At 46.8% G+C, this 27,268-nt stretch overlaps 1 protein-coding gene across 1 annotated transcript in view; it reads right to left on the bottom strand.

The window, feature by feature from the left end:
• Window positions 1–26,828, bottom strand: part of SUPT16H (SPT16 homolog, facilitates chromatin remodeling subunit) — a 263,510-nt gene extending 236,682 nt beyond the window's left edge. Inside the window, exons 1-4 of the mRNA XM_069238275.1 lie at window positions 26,482–26,828; window positions 3,716–3,808; window positions 2,351–2,521; window positions 1,729–1,884 (exon numbers count right to left, since the gene is read on the bottom strand). Coding sequence (XP_069094376.1) covers window positions 1,729–1,884; window positions 2,351–2,521; window positions 3,716–3,808; window positions 26,482–26,547 — 486 coding nt within the window. The 5' untranslated portion in view covers window positions 26,548–26,828. The remainder of the gene's footprint in view (window positions 1–1,728; window positions 1,885–2,350; window positions 2,522–3,715; window positions 3,809–26,481) is intronic.
• Between the last annotated feature and the right edge of the window lie 440 nt (window positions 26,829–27,268).

Raw genomic sequence — 27,268 nt, 5'->3', positions numbered from 1 at the left:
GGGGCCTGGCCGGAGGGGGCGGGCAACTCCACTAGCTGGAGTGTCCTGCTGGGTTGGCACAAAGGAGGTGAGCCTTTGAGGCTCACCGCCAGGTGTGACAATTCCTGCCTGGGGGAGGTGTTAGCATCTCCACCCAGTGCAGGCTTTGTTACTGGCCTCAGAGTGACAAAGGCACTCTCCCCATGGGGCCAGCAACATGTCTCGGTTTGTGGCAGGCTGCTAAAACTAGTCAGCCTACACAGATAGTCGGTTAAGTTTCAGGGGGCGCCTCTAAGGTGCCCTCTGGGGTGTATTTTACAATAAAATGTACACTGGCATCAGTGTGCATTTATTGTGCTGAGAAGTTTGATACCAAACTTCCCAGTTTTCAGTGTAGCCATTATGGTGCTGTGGAGTTCGTGTTTGACAGACTCCCAGACCATATACTCTTATGGCTATCCTGCACTTACAATGTCTAAGGTTTTGTTTAGACACTGTAGGGGTACCAGGCTCATGCACTGGTACCCTCACCTATGGTATAGTGCACCCTGCCTTAGGGCTGTAAGGCCTGCTAGAGGGGTGTCTTACCTATACTGCATAGGCAGTGAGAGGCTGGCATGGCACCCTGAGGGGAGTGCCATGTCGACTTACTCGTCTTGTCCTCACTAGCACACACAAGCTGGCAAGCAGTGTGTCTGTGCTGAGTGAGAGGTCTCCAGGGTGGCATAAGACATGCTGCAGCCCTTAGAGACCTTCCTTGGCATCAGGGCCCTTGGTACTAGAGGTACCATTTACAAGGGACTTATCTGGATGCCAGGGTCTGCCAATTGTGGATACAAAAGTACAGGTTAGGGAAAGAACACTGGTGCTGGGGCCTGGTTAGCAGGCCTCAGCACACTTTCAATTGTAAACATAGCATCAGCAAAGGCAAAAAGTCAGGGGGCAACCATGCCAAGGAGGCATTTCCTTACATATACCTGAAAAGAAAAAAAAAAAAACCTGGACAGGCTACAAAAAAAAAAAATGCAACATGGCATGGCAGCACTGTTTTTTCATGCAATGTAGAAACCTCGCCATAACAGTTGAACCCAGGGCTCACCTGCCAGGACGTTTTCTGATTTGTTTCATTTATTTCAGTTTTGTATTCCATGTTTGCGCCTCTGGAAAAAAAACTGATTTGGTGCATCTTTAAAGCTGAGAAGTGTTGGGTTTACATTTACATGCTCCCATAACATTAATATAACAGCACTTAGGTGCTTTCCAAGTGGGTTTGCACTATTTAAATGTCATCACTTACAGATTTTAAGCACTGGGAAAGGATTGCCTTTATAATTAAAATAACGTTAGCAGTAGGTTACTGCAAAGGTAGCCCCCGGCGGACAAAAGGCCTCCGACCTGAACGCATTATGTGCCAATGCACTCAGGAAATTAAACGTATGCATTCTTAGGAAATTTAGGACTGCAAAACATTCTCTCCAGTGTATTGGATTCAACGAATGACAACAGACAAAATGCAAAGGTGCACAGCCCCAACATAGTTCGGTATCTTACAAAATGACAACCTCAGGTGCGAGGGCGTATTCAACAGAAACACCAGCATTTATCTTTATAGAGCCTGTTTGTTTTCGGATTAAAAAAAAAAAAAACTGCCATGTAAATGAAATAATTAAGATAGAACTCGAAAGAGCAGGGTTAACCTACTAGTACTTCGAGGGTAAGGAGACTGCAGGTGAGGAGAAATTGTCTTACCTTCTCAAAGCCCTCCCTGTTCAAACTGTCATTCCAGCTCTTCATGAAGTCTCCAGGGAACTTGTCCTTTGTGAACACCCCAATCTTCTTTCCGTTTTTGCTAGTGCGAATGGCCTCAACCATTTTGTCAAAGCTGGCCTTGTTAGTGTCACTTTGCTGCAATGTGGGTAAGGAGGAAAAAGAAAACGAAGTTACTCAACAAATTAAAGGCATACAGGGAGCAACTACCATGCGATTGTGAGGAGATCTGTGCAACACTGGTGCCTGGGGTATAGAGCATGAATTCTGTAAATCCTGAACAATCTGTTAACTAGAGGGATCAGCTGCTTAAATTGAACGCCTGTAACCCTGGGGTTAGTTTGAACTTTCCAAGGCTTGACCCTGTACCTCTGACGTGACCTAAGGGATAGCCCTATTGCTGAGTCCTCAGTCGGCAATATGAACAATAATAAGACAAGGTCTGCTGTCAAAGATTTGAGGCTGCAGGATTAACTCCAGCACGGCTGAGTCACAGGCCATAATGCAGTTGTCCATATATGGTCCAGTTCAAAGTGTATTCTAAAATGCGTTAACTATAAAGGTCTATCAAGAGCCAAAATAACAGAAACCCATGGCGTCTCACCTTCTCACGGACAAGCAATGTGATGGGAGGGGCACCATTGGCATTCTCGTTGCCCTTGGTGTTGGCAATCTGTTTCAGGAACTCCACCTTCTTCTTGCTTGCCATAAAGACGATCTTGTCTTCACAGAAGACCATAATGGTGTCCGTCAGTTCATACCCAAAGAGCCACGTCTGTAAATAAAATACTGAGATAAAAAGGGAGCCAGAGCAGAAGTCTGTGAGCAAAAAAAAAAAAAAGGCAGAGAATTGCACACAAGAATAGGGAAGATGCTACAGTGCCAACCCTATTTTGTGAAAGCGACAACTAAAGTATTCCCAGAGTTGCACCATCTTAATAGGTGGCTGAAGGCCAAACGATGGCTCCCACTACTGCTACTTTGGCACATTCTGCAACAAAGGCAGGAAAAACTTCAGAATTAGGCAGCACTGCAGTCATGGTTCAGCCTTTATGGAACAAACTTGATACAAGTTGATTGGTGGGTGTGAGGAGAATAATGCCTTGCCATCAATTTGTAGACAGAGCCTGAATGAGCACTCCATGTTTTAACTAATTTTCCATAAAACTCCAAGCGAGTTATGAAAATAGAACACTATGCTTGCTACCAATAGCAACATTCAAGGGATGATTTAACTAGTAGAACAGCAGAACCGGTTGCAGGCTCTTAGCTTCACAAATTCAATTTCTATGACAGAGTACTGATAGGTGTATTACCACATTCACTGGATGTACACCATTAGTATGACTGTGCTTTATCTCGTAGCTTAAAATATTTCTGTAACAACCCTTTGAGTGTCAAACTTGTGACATGCCTGCTACACACAAACTACAGGAGCAAGAAACATTTAAGCATGTCTTGAAATCTGCAAGAACTACCCCTCCCCCCAAAAAAACCCAATATTGTTACCTGTGAGAAACATTGTTTTTGTTTAAAATGAACACCATCACTAACCGGGGGATTAATGCACGGAACAGGGAATGCTGTTTTCCATGCATGCTGGTGCCTTCGAAAAAGGGACACAAATGGAAGTTGCCCTTACAGTTTGGCCCACCACTACAAGGAACTTCGTCCAGCTAAAATATCCTCCTCAAATATCCGGTCTAGGTTACACTATACAACTTTAAATGATGTGCAAATGGACAATGATTTAGTCAAGTCTGCATATTATTATAGACTAATAATCGGTTACACTGCAGTCTAGCCAATTTAAGTATTTTCTATGTAGTGGGTGTACTGAAAGAATTCTTCGGGAATAGCCTGCACCCTTAATTCAGACATGAAATGGGATCCAGTAACTGTGTTAATGTCTTACCTATGTGCTATGGAGAATGTCAAACCCTCTTTGTATAGGGAGTTACAGGCTTACCTGCAGTGCTGTAGATTTGGCATATACAATCTCTTCATCGACTCCAACTGACACAACGATGGCATCGATAACTCCATACTCATCTTCTCCTTTCTGCATCGTAAAGAAATGAAGAAAACGTGTAAGCAGAGCCACTTGATTCATGCGATTGTGTGGCTGTGGCGATTTTCCACATAATTATAGATTTGCCGCATTTGCCACATCTAAGGATTTTAATTAAAAATGATTGTTTTTAGTTCAAGTGGTTTAAAAGTTACTAAAAATGCAGCAACATTGCTGCGCAATTAAAGGCCCTTTGCAAAGCTGGACCTTTTTGCTGCTTATTGCTATATTTGGGTATTAAAATAATACTAATTAGATGCAATCAATGCCCAGACAGTGTTACCAAGAGCAAAAATGACAAAATAATGAAGTAACACTATCACAAAATGTGTCACATTATGCTGCATAATCCTATAGAGATTATAACCTGTGATAGTTTCATGTGCAATGTATGCCAGAGATTTTTCACACCCACATCCTTGTGAACTCCGACGTTGAACATTCCACTGTATCTAATCGGACTCGTCACATTAACACTACCATACGATATATACAAGTTAGAAAACAAGTATGTGTGAATACGTCTCACACTGTCCTCAACTCATGCTTATGGGCTGCGGCCTACAACACACTGTGTTTGAAGGATTAATTTGAACTCCCCCCACCCCCAAACACCTCTCCACATGGCATACCAGATCAAAACTCCTTCCAAACAGTGCTATAAGTAAAATGAAGAAGCTGTGTAACTTCTAAACAGAGGTGGTTAAAAAAGATAAGTACTTAGTAATCCCTTAAAAGATGAGCAACCTACGTAATTATGTGTGTGGCATACAATGTTAGATATAATACTCTGTTTCACAAAGCTTGCCCCCTAACCATCATTTCGGTGCCTCTGCGTATCCGAGTGCACCAAATAAGCTGCACAACAACATACACCTAAATTAAGTTAGACATATTGGCTTTACCAGTGCCTAACTAATGATTTTGTATTAGATATCAGATAAATGATTAATTTCCATATTTCCCTCAACATCACTTTCCATTGCAAAAGCTTTGCTTTAGTCACTTTACTTGGTTTTGCTATTTCTCACTGTAGGAAGTTGGCTCTGTATGTGCTATTTCAAAGTAAGTAATAGCATGCACAGAGGCCAAGGGTTCCCCTTAGAGGTAAGATAGTGGCAAAAAGAGATAATACTAATGCTCTATTTTGTGGTAGGGTGGTCGAGCAGTAGGCTTATCAAAGGAGTAGTGTTAAGCATTTGTTGTACATACACACAGGCAATAAATGAGAAACACACACTCAGACAATTCCAAGCCAATAGGTTTTTGTATAGAAAAATATATTTTCTTAGTTTATTTTAAGAACCACAGGATCAAATTCTACATGTAATATCTCATTTGAAAGGTATTGCAGGTAAGTACTTTAGGAACTTTGAATAATCACAATAGCATATATACTTTTCACATAAAACACATAGCTACTTCAAAAGTGGACACACTGCAATTTTCACAGTTCCTGGGGGAGGTAAAGTAATGTTAGTTCTTGCAGGTAAGTAAACCACCTACGGGGTTCAAATTGGGGTCCAACGTAGCCCACCGTTGGGGGTTCAGAGCAACCCCAAGTCACCACACCAGCAGCTCAGGGCTGGTCAGGTGCAGAGGTCAAAGAGGTGCCCAAAACACATAGGCTTCAATGGAGAAGGGGGTGCCCCGGTTCCAGTCTGCCAGCAGGTAAGTACCCGCGTCTTCGGAGGGCAGACCAGGAGGGTTTTGTAGGGCACCGGGGGGGGGGGGGGGGGGGGGGGAGACACAAGTCCACACAGAAAGTACACCCTCAGCAGCACGGGGGCGGCCGGGTGCAGTGTGCAAACACGCGTCGGGTTTTCAATAGGTTTCAATGAGAGACCAAGGGGTCTCTTCAGCGATGCAGGCAGGCAAGGGGGGGGGGGTGGCTCCTCGGGGTAGCCACCACCTGGGCAAGGGAGAGGGCCTCCTGGGGGTCACTCCTGCACTGGAGTTCCGATCCTTCAGGTCCTGGGGGCTGCGGGTGCAGGGTCTTTTCCAGCCGTCGGGACTTTAGGTTCAGGCAGTCGCGGTCAGGGGGAGCCTCGGGATTCCCTCTGCAGGCGTCGCTGTGGGGGCTCAGGGGGGACAACTTTGGTTACTCACAGTCTTGGAGTCGCCGGAGGGTCCTCCCTGTAGCGTTCTTTCTTCACCAGTCGAGTCGGGGTCGCCGGGTGCAGTGTTGCAAGTCTCACACTTCTTGTGGGGATTGCAGGGGTCTTTAAATCTGCTCCTCTGGAAACAAAGTTGCAGTCTTTGTTGAACAGGGCCACTGTTCTCTGGAGTTTCTTGGTCTTTTGGAAGCAGGGCAGTCCTCTGAGGATTCAGAGGTCGCTGGTCCTGGGGAAAGCGTCGCTGGAGCAGTTGTCTTCCGAAGGAGGGAGACAGGCCGGTAGGGCTGGGGCCAAAGCAGTTGGTGTCTTCTTCTCTGCAGGGTTTTTCAGCTCAGCAGTCCTCTTCTTCTTTAAGTTGCAGGAATCTAAATTCTTAGGTTCAGGGGAGCCCTTAAATACTAAAGTTAAGGGCGTGTTTAGGTCTGGGGTGTTAGTAGCCAATGGCTACTAGCCCTGAGGATGGGTACACCCTCTTTGTGCCTCCTCCCAAGAGGAGGGGGTCACATTCCTATCCCTATTGGGGGAATCCTCCATCTGCAAGATGGAGGATGTAGGAAGTTGGCTCTGTATGTGCTATTTCAAAGTAAGGAATAGCATGCACAGAGTCCAAGGGTTCCCCTTAGAGGTAAAATAGTGGTAAAAATAGATAATACTAATGCTCTATTTTGTGGTAGTGTGGTCGAGCAGTAGGCTTATCCAAGGAGTAGTGTTAAGCATTTGTTGTACATACACATAGACAATAAATGAGGTACACACACTCGGAGACAAATCCAGCCAATAGGTTTTGTTATAGAAAAATATCTTTTCTTAGTTTATTTTAAGAACCACAGGTTCAAATTTAACATGTAATATCTTGTTTGAAAGGTATTGCAGGTAAGTACATTAGGAACTTTGAATCATTTCAATTGCATGTATACTTTTCAAGTTATTGACAAATAGCTATTTTAAAAGTGGACACTTAGTGCAATTTTCACAGTTCCTGGGGGAGGTAAGTTTTTGTTAGTTTTACCAGGTAAGTAAGACACTTACAGGGTTCAGTTCTTGGTCCAAGGTAGCCCACCGTTGGGGGTTCAGAGCAACCCCAAAGTCACCACACCAGCAGCTCAGGGCCGGTCAGGTGCAGAGTTCAAAGTGGTGCCCAAAACGCATAGGCTAGAATGGAGAGAAGGGGGTGCCCCGGTTCCGGTCTGCTTGCAGGTAAGTACCCGCGTCTTCGGAGGGCAGACCAGGGGGGTTTTGTAGGGCACCGGGGGGGACACAAGCCCACACAGAAATTTCACCCTCAGCAGCGCGGGGGCGGCCGGGTGCAGTGTAGAAACAAGCGTCGGGTTCGCAATGTTAGTCTATGAGAGATCAACGGATCTCTTCAGCGCTGCAGGCAGGCAAGGGGGGGCTTCCTCGGGGAAACCTCCACTTGGGCAAGGGAGAGGGACTCCTGGGGGTCACTTCTCCAGTGAAAGTCCGGTCCTTCAGGTCCTGGGGGCTGCGGGTGCAGGGTCCTTTCCAGGCGTCGGGACTTAGGTTTCAGAGAGTCGCGGTCAGGGGAAGCCTCGGGATTCCCTCTGCAGGCGGCGCTGTGGGGGCTCAGGGGGGACAGGTTTTGGTACTCACAGTCGGAGAGTAGTCCGGGGGTCCTCCCTGAGGTGTTGGTTCTCCACCAGCCGAGTCGGGGTCGCCGGGTGCAGTGTTGCAAGTCTCACGCTTCTTGCGGGGAGATTGCAGGGTCTTTAAAGCTGCTCCTCGAAACAAAGTTCCAGTCTTTTTGGAGCAGGTCCGCTGTCCTCAGGAGTTTCTTGTCTTTTTCGAAGCAGGGCAGTCCTCAGAGTATTCAGAGGTCGCTGGTCCCTTGGAAGGCGTCGCTGGAGCAGAGTTCTTTGGAAGGCAGGAGACAGGCCGGTGAGTTTCTGGAGCCAAGGCAGTTGTCGTCTTCTGGTCTTCCTCTGCAGGGGTTTTCAGCTAGGCAGTCCTTCTTCTTGTAGTTTGCAGGAATCTAATTTTCTAGGGTTCAGGGTAGCCCTTAAATACTAAATTTAAGGGCGTGTTTAGGTCTGGGGGGTTAGTAGCCAATGGCTACTAGCCCTGAGGGTGGGTACACCCTCTTTGTGCCTCCTCCCAAGGGGAGGGGGTCACAATCCTAACCCTATTGGGGGAATCCTCCATCTGCAAGATGGAGGATTTCTAAAAGTTAGAGTCACCTCAGCTCAGGACACCTTAGGGGCTGTCCTGACTGGCCAGTGACTCCTCCTTGTTGCTTTCTTTGTTCCCTCCAGCCTTGCCGCCAAAAGTGGGGGCCGTGGCCGGAGGGGGCGGGCAACTCCACTAAGCTGGAGTGCCCTGCTGGGCTGTGACAAAGGGGTGAGCCTTTGAGGCTCACCGCCAGGTGTTACAGCTCCTGCCTGGGGGAGGTGTTAGCATCTCCACCCAGTGCAGGCTTTGTTACGGGCCTCAGAGTGACAAAGGCACTCTCCCCATGGGGCCAGCAACATGTCTCTAGTGTGGCAGGCTGCTGGAACCAGTCAGCCTACACAGATAGTTGGTTAAGTTTCAGGGGGCACCTCTAAGGTGCCCTCTGTGGTGTATTTTACAATAAAATGTACACTGCCATCAGTGTGCATTTATTGTGCTGAGAAGTTTGATACCAAACTTCCCAGTTTTCAGTGTAGCCATTATGGTGCTGTGGAGTTCGTGTAAAACAGACTCCCAGACCATATACTCTTATGGCTACCCTGCACTTACAATGTCTAAGGTTTTGCTTAGACACTGCAGGGGCACAGTGCTCATGCACTGGTACCCTCACCTATGGTATAGTGCACCCTGCCTTAGGGCTGTAAGGCCTGCTAGAGGGGTGTCTTACCTATACTGCATAGGCAGTGAGAGGCTGGCATGGCACCCTGAGGGGAGTGCCATGTCGACTTACTCATTTTGTTCTCACTAGCACACACAAGCTGGCAAGCAGTGGGTCTGTGCTGAGTGAGGGGTCTCTAGGGTGGCATAAGACATGCTGCAGCCCTTAGAGACCTTCCCTGGCATCAGGGCCCTTGGTACCAGGGGTACCAGTTACAAGGGACTTATCTGGATGCCAGGGTGTGCCAATTGTGGAATCAATGGTACATTTTAGGTGAAAGAACACTGGTGCTGGGGCCTGGTTAGCAGGGTCCCAGCACACTTCTCAGTCAAGTCAGCATCAGTATCAGGCAAAAAGTGGGGGGTAACTGCAACAGGGAGCCATTTCTTTACAGAGGATTTCTAAAAGTTAGAGTCACTTCAGCTCAGGACACCTTAGGGGCTGTCCTGACTGGCCAGTGACGACTCCTTGTTATTCTCATTATTTCCTCCGGCCTTGCTGCCAAAAGTGGGGCCGTGGCCGGAGGGGGCGGGCAACTCCACTAGCTGGAGTGTCCTGCGGTGCTGGAACAAAGGGGGTGAGCCTTTGAGGCTCACCGCCAGGTGTTACAGCTCCTGCCTGGGGGAGGTGATAGCATCTCCACCCAGTGCAGGCTTTGTTACTGGCCACAGAGTGACAAAGGCGCACTCCCCATGTGGCCAGCAACATGTCTCGGGGGTGGCAGGCTGCTGGAACCAGTCAGCCTACACAGGTAGTCAGATAAAGTTTCAGGGGGCACCTCTAAGGTGCCCTCTGGGGTGTATTTTACAATAAAATGTACACTGGCATCAGTGTGCATTTATTGTGCTGAGAAGTTTGATACCAAACTTCCCAGTTTTCAGTGTAGCCATTATGGTGCTGTGGAGTTCGTGTTTGACAGACTCCCAGACAATATACTCTTATGGCTACCCTGCACTTATAATGTCTAAGGTTTGGCTTAGACACTGTAGGGGCACAGTGCTCATGCACTGGTGCCCTCACCTATGGTATAGTGCACCCTGCCTTAGGGCTGTAAGGCCTGCTAGAGGGGTGACTTATCTATACTTGCATAGGCAGTGAGAGGCTGGCAAGGCACCCTGAGGGGAGTGCCATGTCGACTTACTCCTTTTGTTCTCACTAGCACACACAAGCTGGCAAGCAGTGTGTCTGTGCTGAGTGAGGGGTCCCCAGGGTGGCATAAGACATGCTGCAGCCCTTAGAGACCTTCCCTGGCATCAGGGCCCTTGGTACCAGGGGTACCAGTTACAAGGGACTTATCTGGATGCCAGGGTGTGCCAATTGTGGAAACAAAAGTACAGGTTAGGGAAAGAACACTGGTGCTGGGGCCTGGTTAGCAGGCCTCAGCACACTTTCAATTCAAAACATAGCATCAGCAAAGGCAAAAAGTCAGGGGGTAACCGTGCAAAGGAGGCATTTCCTTACACTCACCAACCATAATAAAAGCCCTACTCCCATCCAACCCTACACGCCAATAAAAAGGTGCATAGGAGGAATTGTGCAACACAATACCTGGAAAAGAACCACAAAATCCAAGCATTACTGCATATTTCTTAACTGTGGTTACTATACTTGCGAAAGTATAAGTAGGGTATGACCAAATGCTATGGAAATAAATTTTAAAAAGTGACAACAAATTGGTCACTATTGTCTAGAAAATAAGTTGTGTAAAATAACTGCATTGATACGGTAACAATCAAGTTTCAGTGAACCTATGTGGAATACGAAATAAAAATCAGGAAACTGGTTAAGAGCACTTTCTTGATGTAGGAAACTGGCTTATGTTTGCAGAGCCCCCCCAACCCTCAACTTTTTGCCTTGTTTCTGATGCAACTTTGACTGGAGTTCACTGGGTTCTTGCTAACCAGGTCCCCAATGCCAGTGTCCTCCCCTTCACACCCCCAACCCCCCCCAAAAAAAGACCACTAGTCACTTGATCCGCAAGTGAACAAGCCTTTAGCGCCTTTTTTTATTTTTTAAGTCCCTAATAAATGGTACCACTGGTACCTAGGGCACAGGTACTAAATACAGTCCTCAAGAGCAGCAGCATAATGTGTGCCATTCTAAGGGACCCAGAACCAAACTCATACAGACTCACACTGCAAGCAGGGTGACAAGATGCCCCCAAAAATGAAAACACAACATGGCACACAGCCTGTGTGCTATGTCCCCTAAAGATGTATGCAAAATATGTAAGTCATCCCTACAGCAGGCCTTACAACCCTAAGGCAGGATATGGAAAATGTCACTTACCCAGTGTACATCTGTTCGTGGCATTAGTCGCTGCAGATTCACATGCTGTGCATAGTCCGCCGTCTGGTGTTGGGTCGGAGTGTTACAAGTTGTTTTTCTTCGAAGAAGTCTTTTCGAGTCACGAGACCGAGGGACTCCTCCCACTTCGGTTCCATTGCGCATGTGTGTCGACTCCATCTTAGATTGTTTTCCCCGCAGAGGGTGAGGTAGGAGTTGTGTATGCTAATAATAGTGCCCATGCAATGGAATAAATACGTATGTACAAAATGAAGGTTTAATGTAATATATTTACAAATGTACAAATGTTCAAGATCTACTTCTAAACGGCTACAGGCTCCCGGGGAGGAGGGTGGGCGCATGTGAATCTGCAGCGACTAATGCCACGAACAGATGTACACTGGGTAAGTGACATTTTCCGTTTGGTGGCATGTGTAGCTGCAGATACACATGCTGTGCATAGACTAGTAAGCAGTTATCTCCCCAAAAGCGGTGGTTCGGCCTGTAGGAGTGGAAGTAGTTTGAAATAAAGTTCTTAGTACGGCTTGACCTACTGTGGCCTGTTGTGCAGATAACACATCTACACAGTAGTGTTTAGTAAATGTATGAGGCGTAGACCATGTCGCTGCCTTACATATTTCTGTCATTGGAATATTTCCTAGAAAGGCCATAGTAGCCCTTTTCTTTCTGGTTGAGTGTGCCTTTGGTGTAATAGGCAGTTCTCTCTTTGCTTTAAGATAGCAGGTTTGGATGCACTTTACTATCCATCTGGCGATACCTTGTTTTGAAATTGGATTTCCTGCATGAGGTTTTTGGAAGGCAATAAATAGTTGTTTTGTCTTCCTAATTTCTTTTGTCCTGTCAATGTAGTACATTAGCGCTCTCTTGATGTCTAATGTATGTAGTGCTCTTTCAGCTATTGAATCTGGCTGTGGGAAGAACACTGGTAATTCCACTGTTTGGTTTAAGTGGAACGGTGAGATAACCTTTGGTAAGAATTTTGGATTTGTTCTTAGAACGACCTTATTTTTGTGTATTTGAATAAATGGTTCTTGTATGGTAAACGCCTGTATTTCACTTACTCTTCTTAGAGATGTGATGGCAATGAGAAATGCAACTTTCCACGTTAAGTATTGCATTTCACAAGAATGCATGGGTTTGAAAGGTGGACCCATGAGCCTTGTTAAGACAATGTTGAGGTTCCATGAAGGAACAGGTGGTGTCCTTTGTGGTATAATTCTCTTTAGGCCCTCCATAAACACTTTAATGACAGGTATTCTAAATAGGGAAGTTGAATGAGTAATCTGCAGGTAAGCAGATATTGCTGCGAGATGTATTTTTTATGGAAGAGAAAGCTAGATTTGATTTTTGTAAATGTAGTAAATATCCTACTACATCTTTTGGAGATGCATGCAATGGTTGGACTTGATTATTATGGCAGTAACAAACAAATCTTTTCCATTTACTTGCATAGCAGTGTCTAGTGGATGGTCTTCTAGCTTGTTTTATGACCTCCATACACTCGTGTGTGAGGTTTAAGTGTCCAAATTCTAGGATTTCAGGAGCCAAATTGCTAGATTCAGCGATGCTGGGTTTGGATGCCTGATCTGTTGTTTGTGTTATGTCAAACTACCCAACAGGCCAGATCTGTTAACACGAGGTACTACTGACAGGTCTAGTAGTGTGGTATACCAAGGTTGTCTTGCCCATGTTGGTGCTATTAGTATGAGTTTGAGTTTGTTTTGACTCAATCTGTTGACTAGATATGGAAGGAGAGGGAGAGGGGGTAAAGCGTACGCAAATATCCCTGACCAATTCGTCCATAGAGCATTGCCTTGAGATTGCCGGTGTGGGTACCTGGATGCGAAGTTTTGGCATTTTGTGTTTTCTTTTGTTGCAAATAGATCTATTTGCAGTGTTCCCCAAATTTGGAAGTAAGTGTTTAGGATTTGGGGGTGAATTTCCCATTCGTGGACCTGTTGGTGATCCCGAGAGAGACTGTCTGCTAGCTGGTTCTGGATCCCTGGAATAAACTGTGCTATGAGGCGAATGTGGTTGTGAATTGCCCAATGCCATATTTTTTGTGTTAGGAGACACAACTGTGTCGAGTGTGTTCCCCCCCTGTTTGTTTAAATAATACATTGTCGTCATGTTGTCTGTTTTGACAAGAACGTATTTGTGGGTTATCATTGGTTGGAAGGCTTTCATCGCTAGAAATACTGCTAACAATTCTAGGTGATTTATATGAAACTTTCTTTGATGTACGTCCCATTGTCCTTGGATGCTGTGTTGATTGAGGTGTGCTCCCCACCCTGTCATGGAAGCATCTGTTATCACGTATTGTGGCACTGGGTCTTGGAAAGGCCGCCCTTTGTTTAAATTTGTACTGTTCCACCATAGAAGCGAGATGTATGTCTGGCGGTCTATCAACACCAGATCTAGAAGTTGACCCTGTGCATGTGACCATTGTGATGCTGGGCACTGTTGCAAGGGCCGCATGTGCAATCTTGCGTTTGGGACAATGGCTATGCATGAGGACATCATGCCTAGGAGTTTTAATACCATCTTTGCGTGTATCTTTTGTGTTGGATACATAGCTTGTATCACCTTGTGAAAATTTTGAACCCTTTGTGGACTTGGAGTGGCTATCCCTTTTGTTGTGTTGATTGTCGCTCCTAAGTATTGCTGTGTTTGACACGGCATAAGGTGTGACTTTGCATAGTTGATGGAGAAACCCAGTTTGTAAAGGGTTTGTATAACATAATCTGTGTGGTGTGAACACTTTGTTAGCGAGTTGGTCTTGATTAACCAATCGTCTAGGTACGGGAACACGTGTATTTGCTGCCTCCTGATATGTGCAGCTACTACTGATAGACATTTTGTAAAGACTCTTGGTGCTGTTGTTAATCCGAATGGCAACACTTTGAATTGGTAATGTATTCCTTTGAATACGAACCTTAGGTATTTCCTGTGCGAGGGATGTATCGGTATGTGGAAATACGCGTCTTTTAGATCTAACGTTGTCATGTAGTCTTGTTGTTTCAGTAGTAGTATTACGTCTTGTAACATGACCATGTGAAAGTGGTCTGATTTGATGTAGGTGTTTAGTGTTCTGAGATCTAATATTGGTCTTAGACTTTTGTCCTTTTTTGGTATTAGAAAGTACAGTGAGTAAACTCCTGTGTTCTTTTGTGTTTTTGGTACTAATTCTATTGCGTCTTTTTGCAGTAATGCTTGAACTTCTAGTTCTAGAAGGTCTATATGCTGTTGTGACATATTGTGTGTTTTCGGTGGGACGTTTGGAGGGAGTTGGAGAAATTCTATGCAATAACCATGTTGGATAATTGCTAAGACCCAAGTGTCTGTTGTTATTTCCTCCCATGATTTATGGAACTGGCTTAGTCTTCCCCCCACTGGTGTTGTGTGAAGGGGTTGTGTGACCTGTGAGTCACTGTTTATTTTGAGGGGTTTTGGGACCTTGAAATTTTCCCCGGTTTCTTGGGAACTGGCCCCCTCTGTATTGGCCTCGAAAGCTACCCCTCTGATATTGTCCCTGGTAGGTAGGTGGTCTTGTTTGTGAGGTGCTGGCTTCTGTGGCTTGACCTCGAAACCCTCCTCTGAAAGTTGTTTTGCGAAATGTGCCAAATGTGCCTCTGCCCTGCGGGGAATAGAGTGCGCCCATGGCTTTGGCTGTGTCAGTGTCTTTCTTTAATTTTTCAATTGCAGTGTCCACTTCTGGGCCAAATAATTGCTGTTCATTGAACGGCATATTGAGTACTGCCTGTTGTATCTCAGGTTTGAAGCCAGATGTGCGCAGCCATGCGTGCCTCCTTATTGTCACAGCAGTATTTATTGTTCTTGCAGCTGTATCTGCTGCATCCATAGAAGAACGTATTTGGTTGTTGGAGATAATTTGCCCCTCTTCAACCACTTGTTTCGCTTGTTTCTGGAATTCTTTGGGGAGGTGCTCGATGAGATGCTGCATCTCGTCCCAATGGGCCCTGTCGTATCGCGCTAGGAGTGCTTGCGAGTTGGCGATGCGCCACTGATTTGCAGCTTGTGCTGCAACCCTTTTCCCAGCTGCATCAAACTTGTGGCTCTCCTTGTCCGGAGGTGGTGCGTCGCCTGATGTATGCGAGTTGGCTCTTTTACGAGCTGCTCCCACGACTACCGAATCTGGTGTCAGTTGTGAGGTAATAAAAGCAGGGTCTGTGGGTGGTGCCTTGTATTTTTTCTCCACCCTTGGAGTGATTGCTCTGCTTTTAACAGGCTCCTTGAAAATCTGTTTAGCATGCCTTAGCATTCCCGGGAGCATGGGAAGGCTTTGATAATGGCTGTGGGTGGAGGACAGGGTGTTAAAGAGGAAGTCATCCTCAATAGGCTCCGAATGTAGAGATACATTATGAAATTCGGCTGCCCTAGCTACCACCTGTGCATATGCTGTACTGTCCTCAGGTGGTGAGGGTTTAGTTGGGTACGACTCTGGACTATTGTCCGATACTGGAGAGTCATAGAGGTCCCATGCTTCCTGATCATCCTGGCTCATGGTGGTATGAGCTGGTGATTGTGGTGGAGTTTGTGCCGGTGATACATGAGTTGACTGTGGTGGAGAGGGTGGTGGAGTTACCCTCTTTACCACCTTTGCTTGTGGTGGCATGTCTTGTTGCTGGAAGTCAAGTTTCCTTTTCCTTCTGATTGGGGGAAGAGTGCTGATTTTCCCTGTACCCCTTTGGATAAAGATCCGCTTTTGCGTGTGATCTGTCTCTGTAGTTTGTAATTCCTCCTCAAATCTGTGTCTTTTTAGTTGGGAGGACAGTGATTGTTCCTCTGAGTAGGAACTGGTTTTTGGTTTGGTTGCTGGGTGTTTTCGGCTCCGACGAGATCTTTCTCTTTTTAGGTGTCTTGGCCTCTCGGTGCCGAGCAGCTTCGGTGCCGCTGTCTCGGTGCCGAGCAGCTTCGGTGCCGCTGTCTCGGTGCCGAGCAGCTTCGGTGCCGCTGTCTCGGTGCCGAGCAGCTTCGGTGCCGCTGTCTCGGTGCCGCTGTCTCGGTGCCGAGCAGCTTCGGTGCCGCTGTCTCGGTGCCGCTGTCTCGGTGCCGAGCAGCTTCGGTGCCGCTGTCTCGGTGCCGCTGTCTCGGTGCCGAGCAGCTTCGGTGCCGCTGTCTCGGTGCCGAGCCTTTTCTGCACCACTCTCTCGGTCCCGAGAGTATTGCATGCCTGTGTCTCGACCTGAGTCGGACGACTTCGGCACCAGCTCGCCCTTTTTCTGTGCCGATGGACGGTCATCTACTTTATGGGTTATGCCATGGCCTGTTGGCAGTGGCGTCCCCTGGGCTTTGTCTGTTTTGTCGTGTGATCTTTCTTTCGACGTCTTACTCGCGGTTGGTTGGTCGTCGACGTCGAATTCTTCGGAATCCGAATCGCGGATGGAGAAAGTTTCTTCTTCTTCCTCCTCCTCGAACCCTTGTTGTCCTGTCAGCGTGGAAGCCATCTGCAACCTCCTGGCTCTTCGGTCCCTGAGCGTTTTTCTCGACCGAAACGCGCGACAGGCCTCACACGACTCTTCCTTGTGCTCGAGGGACAGGCACAAGTTACAGACCAAATGTTGGTCTGTATAAGGATATTTACTGTGGCATTTAGGACAGAATCGGAACGGGGTCCGTTCCATCAGTCTCGATGTTGCACGCGGTCGGGCCGACCAGGCCCCGACGGGGGATCGAAAATACCCCGAAGGGCTACCGGAGCTCTTTAAGGCTCGGTGTCGATGTGCCCTAACTATCCCGATACCGAACGAAACAATACCGACGAATTTTCTGTTGATTCCGACTAACTTTCCGACCCGAAACACGGAGCGAAAAGGAACACGTCCGAACCAGATGGCGGAAAAAAAACAATCTAAGATGGAGTCGACGCCCATGCGCAATGGAACCGAAGTGGGAGGAGTCCCTCGGTCTCGTGACTCGAAAAGACTTCTTCGAAGAAAAACAACTTGTAACACTCCGACCCAACACCAGACGGCGGACTATGCACAGCATGTGTATCTGCAGCTACACATGCCACCGAACATTATATTACATGTGAGGACACACCTGCAAGAGCAGATATGCCCTTTGCTAGGTCTTTGTCGATTCTCAGACATAGTCTGAGTAGAGTGAATAGGAAAGCCATTTCAAGTACACGTGCTGGACACTGACTGTTCAGTACAAGCTCCCCAGCTACATGATGGCTGCACTGAAACTAGGAATTTGGCATCAATAACTTGTACTGGTGTACCAACGCTGGTGCCACAGAGGTTCCCCTTGAAAGTCTACTAGCCTTTGGTATGCTTGCTGACTGGTTTCTACCAGCCTCCCACCTGAGACACTGTTCTGGCCCCCTAGCCTGGGAGCCTTCTGCTCTCAAGAGGCCCAGAACAAAAGCCTATCCGGGAAAAGGGTGTAACACCTACTTCCACAGGATGACCTGTGATCAGTCTTCCTGGGGGGCAACCCTCAAAGGGCCGCTGCCTTTGCAATGTGAATCTAGGCTCCCCCTCACAACAGAGGAAGCTAGTACGGTAGGTATGCCACCCTCGGGTCAGTACCGTCCCTAAGGCGGGGTAAGCTGAGGTCAACACGATTATTCAAAGGTAGCCATCTTTCAGGTGGCATACGTAGGAATTCTGGGACAGGGTTATGCACACTTCCCACAGGAAGTTCTCATAATATGGGGTGACGTGACCCCACTGGACAGTAGCTCATTGGCGACCACCCATAACACCCCTAAATTCAGTATTTAGGGAAGCATCTGGCACCAGAGAAGCAGATCCTGATGACCTAAGACGGCCAAGGACTCTTAAGAGCTGCAAAAGCAGAAGAGAAAAGAAACAGCTGACCTGGTACCAACCCCATCAGCCTGTCTGCTTCCATCATCAAAAATCTGCACCAAAGTCAACTCGTCCTGCAGCTGTCTCTCTGAAAACCTAGGAAGACTGCAAACTCCAAAGAAGGGACGCTGAAGCCTCTAGAACTGCCAAAACCCGACACCTAAAGTCATCACTTCACATGTTGTCTCTGACCTGAGTTGAAGTGGCCCACTGGTGCCAACAAGGTCCCCCAGCCCTCCAGAGTATGAGTCCATCATGATTTCACCCCTTCTGGACTCCCCTACGACACCTGCAGCCTCTGCACAGAGCCCACCCTCTACCACTACCACTCCAGTAAGGATAACGCAACACCAAACAGACACCTCTGCACCAATTGCCCCTGAGCCGAGAAGAGGACCAAACATCTTGTATTGGTGAACCAACACAGGTGCCAGTGTTTGATTTATCAATAAATGCACCCAGGGGGCACCTTAGAGGTGCCCCATGAAAATCTACCAGCCTCTGGTGTGCTTACTGACTGGTTTCAACCAGACTGCCACCCAAGACACTGTTCTAGACCCCTAGCCTGAGAGCCTTCTGTTCTCAGGAGGCCCAGAACAAAAGCTTGTTCGGGAATAGGGTGCAACACGCAGCATTGTGAGGCCTGAGCCTCGCTGTTGATTCAGCCAGACTGGCTTCCTGGCCACTTTTCGCAGTGAGCAATCTCCAATGAAACGCATTGGGCACCAGACACTGTTTTTCACCCTTCCTGTTTGCAGAACTTGTTCTTTCTCTGATAGGATAACATTGCAGAACTCAGAAACTGCAGAGTCCACTTTTTAAAGTGAAAAAAATCCTACCTAAAAATGTACTTACCTGAACAATTTTCCTCTGATACCTAAACATATATAAAGATACTTGCTATTTTTTATAAATTGGTATAGATTTCCTTCTTGAGTTGTGTCTCATTTATTGACTATTGTATTTGTGGATGTCTAGCACTCCTCTGTGTTAACTCCATGGATGCTCAATCATACTACTCCAAATAGGGCACTTTGGGATTGCATAGAAACCCCTGTCCACTCATTGGACACTTTACACAGTAGTGACGTACCCCTTAGAGGGCCAGCTTACTACACAGGGGATGTCAAGGATCGAGAAAGCGTGGGTTCCCCACACTGGCCACCCAGTCCCTGGATGCAGCCTATTCCAGACCGATTTCTATTGAAGTGAATGGACATCAGACGCCTTAACACACCTCTGTAGCTGGACAACCCATAACGCCCAAGGTGAACTGCTGGTGTGGCCTTGGACCTTGCCCCTTGCTTAACACCCGAAGAACAAGCCTATAAGTCAGTGCCTAAATGCAGTATGTGTTTCTTTTCACATAAGATAACATTAGGGCACCAATGCTGCAAAGCATCTCTGCACTCGGACGCCCCAGTGTCTCCCAAAGTGACCAGTTGGAGCTGCCTTGGACCTTGCCCCACAGTTAACTACAGAAGATGGGTCCTCCTGTAAGTCGCTGCTAAGTACCCGTATGTAGTATATGTTTTTCTCCCATAGGAAAACTGCGCAGAAAACTGCACTGTTGACTTTTGAAAACTGTAAAAATTCATTGCTCGAAACGGCACCCAATTCTTATGATCTAGGTACCAAAATTTATATAAAAGTACGTTATTTTTATAAGTTGGTGATGGATTTCTTTATTGGGTGTGTCTTGCCTACTGCCTTTGTGTGTGCAATACAAGGAAAGCACTACCCTCTGATATGCCTAACTATTCACCCACACTACCACAAAAGAGAGCATTTGGGGTGTCATTTGAGCCTCTAATTACCCTGGGGTTTGCTTGAACTCTTCAAAAAGTGAACCTTTTTGGGACTACTATATAAAGAGCAAGTTTCCTACACTTGAAACTTGGCTCAGTGAAGCTTCTGGGTCGGAAGTGAATTCCACCCCTCCTTCATATAGGATCCTGAAATTAGATTGTGAAGATAAAAAGGAGGCGCTGCCATACTTTTTTTTAAAGAAGATTAAGTAGGAAAAATAGAGAAATTGACAATCCCAAACTGAAGGTTTTCATTTTGCAATGTCCTTAACAAAAGATTTCATGATGTCTGGTGCTTTAATGTATTGCCACCTGGCAGTGCGGGCACCTGGAACCCTGAGATTTCTGATGCGCTGGCACCTCATATTCTTAAATGTTCAAATTTCACCATATTAGGTGACTTGAACATTTACTTTGAGAAAACCAACTGCAATACGGCTTTGTCCATCATAGATGATTTTGCTGCCCGTAGTATTCATCTGCTCACAACTGCTCAAACTCATCGCACTGGCCATATGCTAGATAGCATATTTACTCATCTTAGTGATATATCGGCTGACTAACGTATTCCTCTTAATTGGTCTGATCACGTTGCTGTTCCGTTTTCTATATATTTGAAATTAGGACTTCATGGCAGAGAAAAGCAGGGCACAAACATAGTAAAATGTTGGTATCACCTTGACATTTCAAATTTGAATTCTCCATTAAAGGTTTCTGGCCTGACGCAGGGCAATCATGCAGAAACAGACTCCCAGACCTTGGATGTCTGGCTGAGATCTTCACTTGAACTTCTTGTGCCAAGCGTATTTATCCGCCTGCACCATGGTACAGTAACTCTCTACTTCAACAAAACAAAATTGTGCAAACAGCTGGAAAGAAGATGAAGACAGTCCTATAGCTGTGAAGACAAATCAAGATATCAAGTGGCTTTAAAAAAAAATTATCAGCTGGCACGTAGGACAGCCAAGATAAAGTTTTTCTCTGATAAAATTGAGGCAGCAAATACCGCCCTCAAACTATTTTAAGGGTTATGAAGAATCTTTCGGACCAGAACAATAAAGCCCCTACCATACCGCTCACACAAACTCAAAAATAAAAAAGTAGCTGAATTATTTTGTTTATTTATTTTTAAAAGGGGATGATATTCAGTCGTCCTTCACTGGCTCAAAAGGGGGTTAGTCTAGTTACGGATTTTACTGCTACCTCTTGCACCCTGGACTCGTGATGCATTAGACATGACTTTATTCGGCACTCTCCTGGCTGCAATTAGTTCAGGCTCACCTCTTGATCCATGTTCTCCCGCAATAATGGGTAAGCTTGAACAATCCTATTCCTGCGAGTATTGAGGGTACTGTCCCCTTAGCGTGGTAGCGGGCCTTGGTTACCATTTTGTTAAAAAAAAAAATTTAAAGCCAATTTTGACACTTTGATCTGGTCCAACTATAGGCCAATCTTTCTCCTGCCTCTACAAGCTAAGGTGTTGGGAGAAACACGTCAATCATAAACTTGGTTCTTTTGTGGAATCTAATAGTTGACTACATCCCTCTCAATCAGGTTTTAGGGCAGAACATAGTACAGAGTCTGCCTTGCTTGGTGTAACAGAATAATTGCGCTGTCAATTAGATAAAGGCGGCAAAGCGGCACGGAGCCTTTTAGATGTCAGGGCTGCATTTGATACTGTGAACCATGCTATTCTGCTGTCCAGATTGAGTAACGTAGGGTTACAGGGAACAGCCCTAGCTTGACTGAGCTCCTTCCTATCATGACATTCCTTCAAGATCCATTTACAACAGCAGAGATCCAAACACCACCACTTACATTACGGATTGCCACAGGGCGTCGTTTCTCAGCCCTCTCTTATCTAATCTTTTTATGAGTTCACTAGCAGAGACTGTGAAATCCAATGGGCTTACCCTATTTTCCTTTGCAGATGGCATCCAAATTGTGGTACCCTCAACTTCTCAGGACAATTGTAGGAAGTTGGCTCTGTATGCACTATTTCAAAGTAAGAAATAGCATGCACAGAGTCCAAGGGTTCCCTTTAGAGGTAAGATAGTGGCAAAAAGAGATAATTCTAAGGCTCTATTTTGTGGTAGTGTGGTCGAGCAGTAGGCTTATCAGAGGGTAGTGTTAAGCATTTGTTGTACACACACAATAAACAAATGAGGAACACACACAAAGACAATTCCAGGCAAATAGGTTTTTATATAGAAAAATCTTATCTTAGTTTATTTTAAGAACCACAGGTTCAAGATTTACAAACAATACCTTAAAAGAAAGGTATTTCACTCAAGTATCTTAGGAACTGTGAATCATCACAATAGCATGTACAGGTTTGGCAAAAATGGCAATAAGCTATTTTAAAATTGGACACTGTGCAAAATTCAACAGTTCCTGGGGAGGTAAGTCGTTGTTAGGTTCACAGGTAAGTAAGACACTTACAGGGTTCAAAGTTGGGGCCAAGGTAGCCCACCGTTGGGGGTTCAAGGCAACCCCAAAGTTACCACACCAGCAGCTCAGGGCCGGTCAGGTGCAGAGGTCAAAGTGGTGCCCAAAACGCATAGGGTTCAATGGAAATAGGGGTGCCCCGGTTCCAGTCTGCCAGCAGGTAAGTACCCGCGACTTTGGAGGGCAGACCCGGGGGGTTTTGTAGGGCACCGGGGGGACACAAGTAGGCACAGAAAGTACACCCCCAGCGGCACAGGGGCGGCCGGGTGCAGAGTGCAAACAGGCATCTGGTTTGCAATACGATTCAATGGGAGACCCAGGGGTCTCTTCAGCGATGCAGGCAGGCAAAGGGAGGGGGGCCCTAGGGGTAGCCATCACCTGGGCTACGAAGAGGGCCACCTGGGGGTCGCTCCTGCAATGGAGTTAGGTTCTCTCAGTTCCTGGGGGGCTGCTGTGCTGTGTCTACCAGGCGTTGGGTTCCCTGAAGCAGGCGGTCAGGGGGAGCCTCTGGATTCCCTCTGCAGGCGTTGCGGTGGGGGCTCAACGCTGGCTACTCACAGACTCGCAGTCGCCAGGGAGTCCTCCCTGCAGAGTTAGTTTTCTGCAGGTCGAGCCGGGGGCATCGGGTACAGAGTGGAAAGTCTCACGCTTCTGGCAGGAAACGCGTGGTCTTTAAAAGTTGCAGTCTTTGTGGAACAGGGACGCTGTCCTCTGGAGTTTCTTGGTCCTTTTTAGATGCAGGGTAGTCCTCTGAGGCTTCAGAGGTCCCTGGACCCTGGGGAACGCGTCGCTGTTGCAGTTTTTCTTGAAGTGAGGAGACAGGCCAGTAGGGCTGGGGCCAAGGCAGTTGGCGTCTCTGTCTTCTCTGCAGGGCTTCAGGTCAGCAGTGCTTCTTCCCTTCTTCGTCTTCAGGTTGCAGGAATCTATCTTCCTTGGTTCTGGGGGCCCCTAAATACTCACTTTAGGGGTGTGTTTATGTCTGGGGGGGGATAGTAGCCAATGGCTACTAGCCCAGAGGGTGGCTACACCCTCTTTGTGCCTCCTCCCGGTGGGGAGGGGGATCACATCCCTAATCCTATTGGGGGAATCCTCCATCTTCAAGATGGAGGATTTCTAAAAGTCAGAGCCACCTCAGGACACCTTAGGGGCTGTCCTGACTGGGTAGAGACTCCTCCTTGTTTTTCTCATTATCTCCTCCAGCCTTGCCGCAAAAGTGGGGGCAGTGGCCGGAGGGGCGGGCATCTCCACTAGCTGGGGTGCCCTGTGGCACTGTAACTAAGGGGGTGAGCCTTTGAGGATCACCGCCAGGGGTTACAGTTCCTGCAGGGGGAGGTGAGAAGCACCTCCACCCAGTACAGGCTTTGTTCCTGGCCACAGAATGACAAAGGCACTCTCCCCATGTGGCCAGCAACATGTCTGGTGTGTGTCAGGCTGGTAAAACTAGTCAGCTCACACTGGAAGTCGGGTATGTTTTCAGGGGGCATCTGGCATCAGTGTGCATTTATTGTGCTGAGAAGTTTGATACCAAACTTCCCAGTTTTCAGTGCAGCCATTATGGTGCTGTGGAGTTTGTGTATGACAGACTCCCAGACCATATACTCTTATGGCTACTCTGCACTTACAATGCCTAAGGTTTTGCTTAGACACTGTAGGGGCACAGTGCTCATTCACCTATGCCCTCACCTGTGGTATAGTGCACCCTGCCTTAGGGCTGTAAGGCCTCCTAGAGGGGTGACTTACCTATGCCATAGACAGTGTGAGGTTGGCATGGCACCCTGAGGGAGTGCCATGTCGACTTAGTCATTTTTTCCCCACCAGCACACACAAGCTGGCAAGCAGTGTGTCTGTGCTGAGTGAGGGGTCCCTAGGGTGGCAAAAGACATGCTGCAGCCCTTAGAGACCTTCCCTGGCATCAGGGGCCTTGGTACTAGTTACAAGGGACTTACCTGGATGCAAGGGTGTGCCAACTGTGGAGACAAAGGTACAGTTTTAGGGAAAGAACACTGGTGCTGAGGCCTGGTTAGCAGGCCTCAGCACACTTTCAAATCATAACTTGGCATCAGCAAAGGCAAAATGTCAGGGGGTAACCATGCCAAGGAGGCATTTCCTTACAACAATCAGACATAACCTCTAAACACCTGTCTTGGCCAAGTGGTAGCTTGGAACGAATGCAAATGCCTTTAAGTTAAATGGAGATAAATAGGATGGAGCTTCTACTTGTGGGCAACCATGGCCGACTCTGGGGTCCTCATGTGTGGCCAGACATCTTGGGTCACACCTCATTACCGACACATGTTGTAAAAAACCTGGAGGTGTGGACAACCTGAATATGGACCATCAAATAGATTAAGTTGTTGGTACCTGTTTTGACATCTTGAAGTGGCTCAAGAAGGTTCTGATGCATCTTCCAACACCACCTCAAAGATACGTAATCCAAGTGCTGGTAATTTCCGGATTCAACTCCATTTGGGAGTTGAAATTTTTTTATTAAAACGACTCCACACTGTTCAAAATGTGGCAGCTAGACTTCGCCTTCACCTTCCTAGAAATTCTTCCTCGGACACTTTGTTTCATACTCGTTATTGGCTGCCTGTTGAGTGACGGACAATTCAAAGCTCTTTGCTTTAAGCATAAATGCCTTTTTAACACAGGCCCCTTGTATCTGCGTTGTCTGGTTTCATGGTATACTCTGAGTCGTTCACTCCGCTCCAGCTCTCAGACCCTAGCGAAGGTCCCAAGAATCAAGAGAACCCACCAAGGAGGTCGGTGGTTTGCTTATCTGGGACCTAAACTATGGCACACCCTAACCTATTCTTTAAGAATGTGTAATTACCTTACAACCTTCCGCAAAGCTCTTAAAATCTGGCTGTTTCCTTCCCGGGCACCGCAATAGTTCCTGTGCTGACGCCTTGGTACATCGTATAAAGAGATCAGCACTGAGGAACCTTCGTTGGTAGCCATGCGCTTTTGCTTTCAAAAGACAATGAATTTCCCAGTCTACATGTAGATTATAGGGCTGCAGGCCAGTCTAATGTCAGTGGCACATCGCATAGGCTCTGCATAAATCTGCTGTTTAGGTCAGCTGTGCGACTTGTGTTTAAAAAAAAAAAAATAATAATAAAAAAAGGGAAGAAGTTCATCAAAAGTAAGCAACTCAAGAAATTAACATTTACTATTTCACTATGCCTAGTGATATCCCAAATTTAACAGTGAGGATATGTTGATTAAGTATGTGTGTGCACGCTCAACACTGCACAGAAAACCATTTATAAGCGATGACCAGACGTCTGGACGAAGTCAAAAACCTTACTGTATTCCTTTCTTACACTGAAATACACCAGTTGAAACTAAATAAAAATTAACTGCCACTGGCCTGACAGTCAATGTTCTTTTCCACAGGGCACCGCATAACGTATGTTCAACAAGGGTGATCTTGCCCTAAAAGTGAGTGTCCTAGTCACAACTTCTCTTTGCCACCAAACTATCTAAGGAAAATGAATCTACACACTTTCCTTGACATGGCCAACTACCTTCATCAGGGTCATCATATGCAACACTACACCCTCACTTTATCACAACATTTTGTGTCCTTTCTCCAGAACAGCCTGAATAATTGACTGCACGTTCCCCTTCCTGAAACACTGATAGTTTCCCCAGCTGGTACCGCCCGTGTCCAGAGTGGGAGATTATTTGCCCCCCTTTTCTCCAATACGACCAGCTACCTAGACTGATGGGCTCCACGTTATTGTTACGGCCAACTCCATGTGTTTCATGGTTTTGCCTTACTCAGCACTGTCAGTCACTAGTGTTTCAGCCTAACCTAGGCGAACCAGTGGGACAGTATAAATACGTTTTTATTTCAGTGTGCTGCAAAGCTCCTTTGAGAGCTGCCACTTTGAGGAGGCACTTCTTGGGGGATGCTAGTGGGGTAGTTTCATAAGTATGGGTGACCCTGTTACGCGTTAGGGTGGTGGAAGATGACTAACACATTGCTGCAAGTGTACACTGGAAATACTTTTAGTAGGAAATAGATTATTTTACTTAGTCGAGTGCATTTCAACCTCATCTACTGTGACAATAACACCTATTAAAGTACGAACAAGCAAATACTGTTCGTTGCAGGTAAAAAGGCCCATCAAAATGAACAATAACGAACGCCTAAATACATCGAAAGTAAAATCCCGGGGCTAGAGCTCCTGCTCTCACTCCTTCACCCTCCTTGCTCCCAGGTTGCATGCACTAATCCCGAACGGCCCGTCGCTTCTGGTCGCCTCTAAGGAACACATTAAAGCCTCACCTTCCAGTTACTGTAAAGGCGCTTCACTCTTCGATAATAGGCTTCCTTGTCCAGAGTGACTGCCATGCTTCCAGGCAGAGGTGCTTGGACAGCGGCCCGAAAGATCACGCGAGCCCGGGGACCCGCAGAGGCCTACAAAAGTGCGCCAAAAAGAAACCGCAGGATCCCCCAATAGCTCGCGTGAGAAACACAGGAAATGGAGAGCGCGGGAGCTTTGGGACACCCAAGGCAGGGCGCGCACCGGCACCAAAGCGCGCTCACGTTCCCGCGAAGAGTTAAAGGGGGAGGAGGGATGGAAGCCCGAGATAAAATGGCTACCAACCCTTTTGGTCTATAGTACTGACGGGACAAGTAGCCCAATGCAAAACGGCTACTAGACTAGAAAGGCTGTGATGCCCTCGACGAGGCAGAACCCCTTTTAAAAATGGCTGCAATTTTAGAAATTGTAATCGGTCTACTGCCGTCATCCTTATCCAAAATGGCTACGATCCGCAACGTACTTTAACTATAGAGCATAACGTTGTCCTTTCTCTACTGGATGTGCTCTTGTATCAACGACATGGTCTGCGAGAAATAGCCCGGTTATCAAATCTAAGTTCTTATTTCAGTAAGAGTTTCTCCCACAATGTTCTTTTATTGCTAAATGTGTATTTTTTTTGCCTAAAGTAATTGTAATTTAATATTGCTGTGTCCACCATACACCTCGCTGAGCAGCAACAACTCCACTTGAAAATGGCTGCCTTGCTCATCATGGCTGGTCTTCGGATTATGCTTTCTCTTTCTTTAC

This window comes from Pleurodeles waltl, chromosome 6, assembly GCF_031143425.1.
Source record: "Pleurodeles waltl isolate 20211129_DDA chromosome 6, aPleWal1.hap1.20221129, whole genome shotgun sequence".
Lineage (NCBI taxonomy): Eukaryota > Metazoa > Chordata > Amphibia > Caudata > Salamandridae > Pleurodeles > Pleurodeles waltl.
This window is presented reverse-complemented; position numbering and strand designations above follow the sequence as displayed.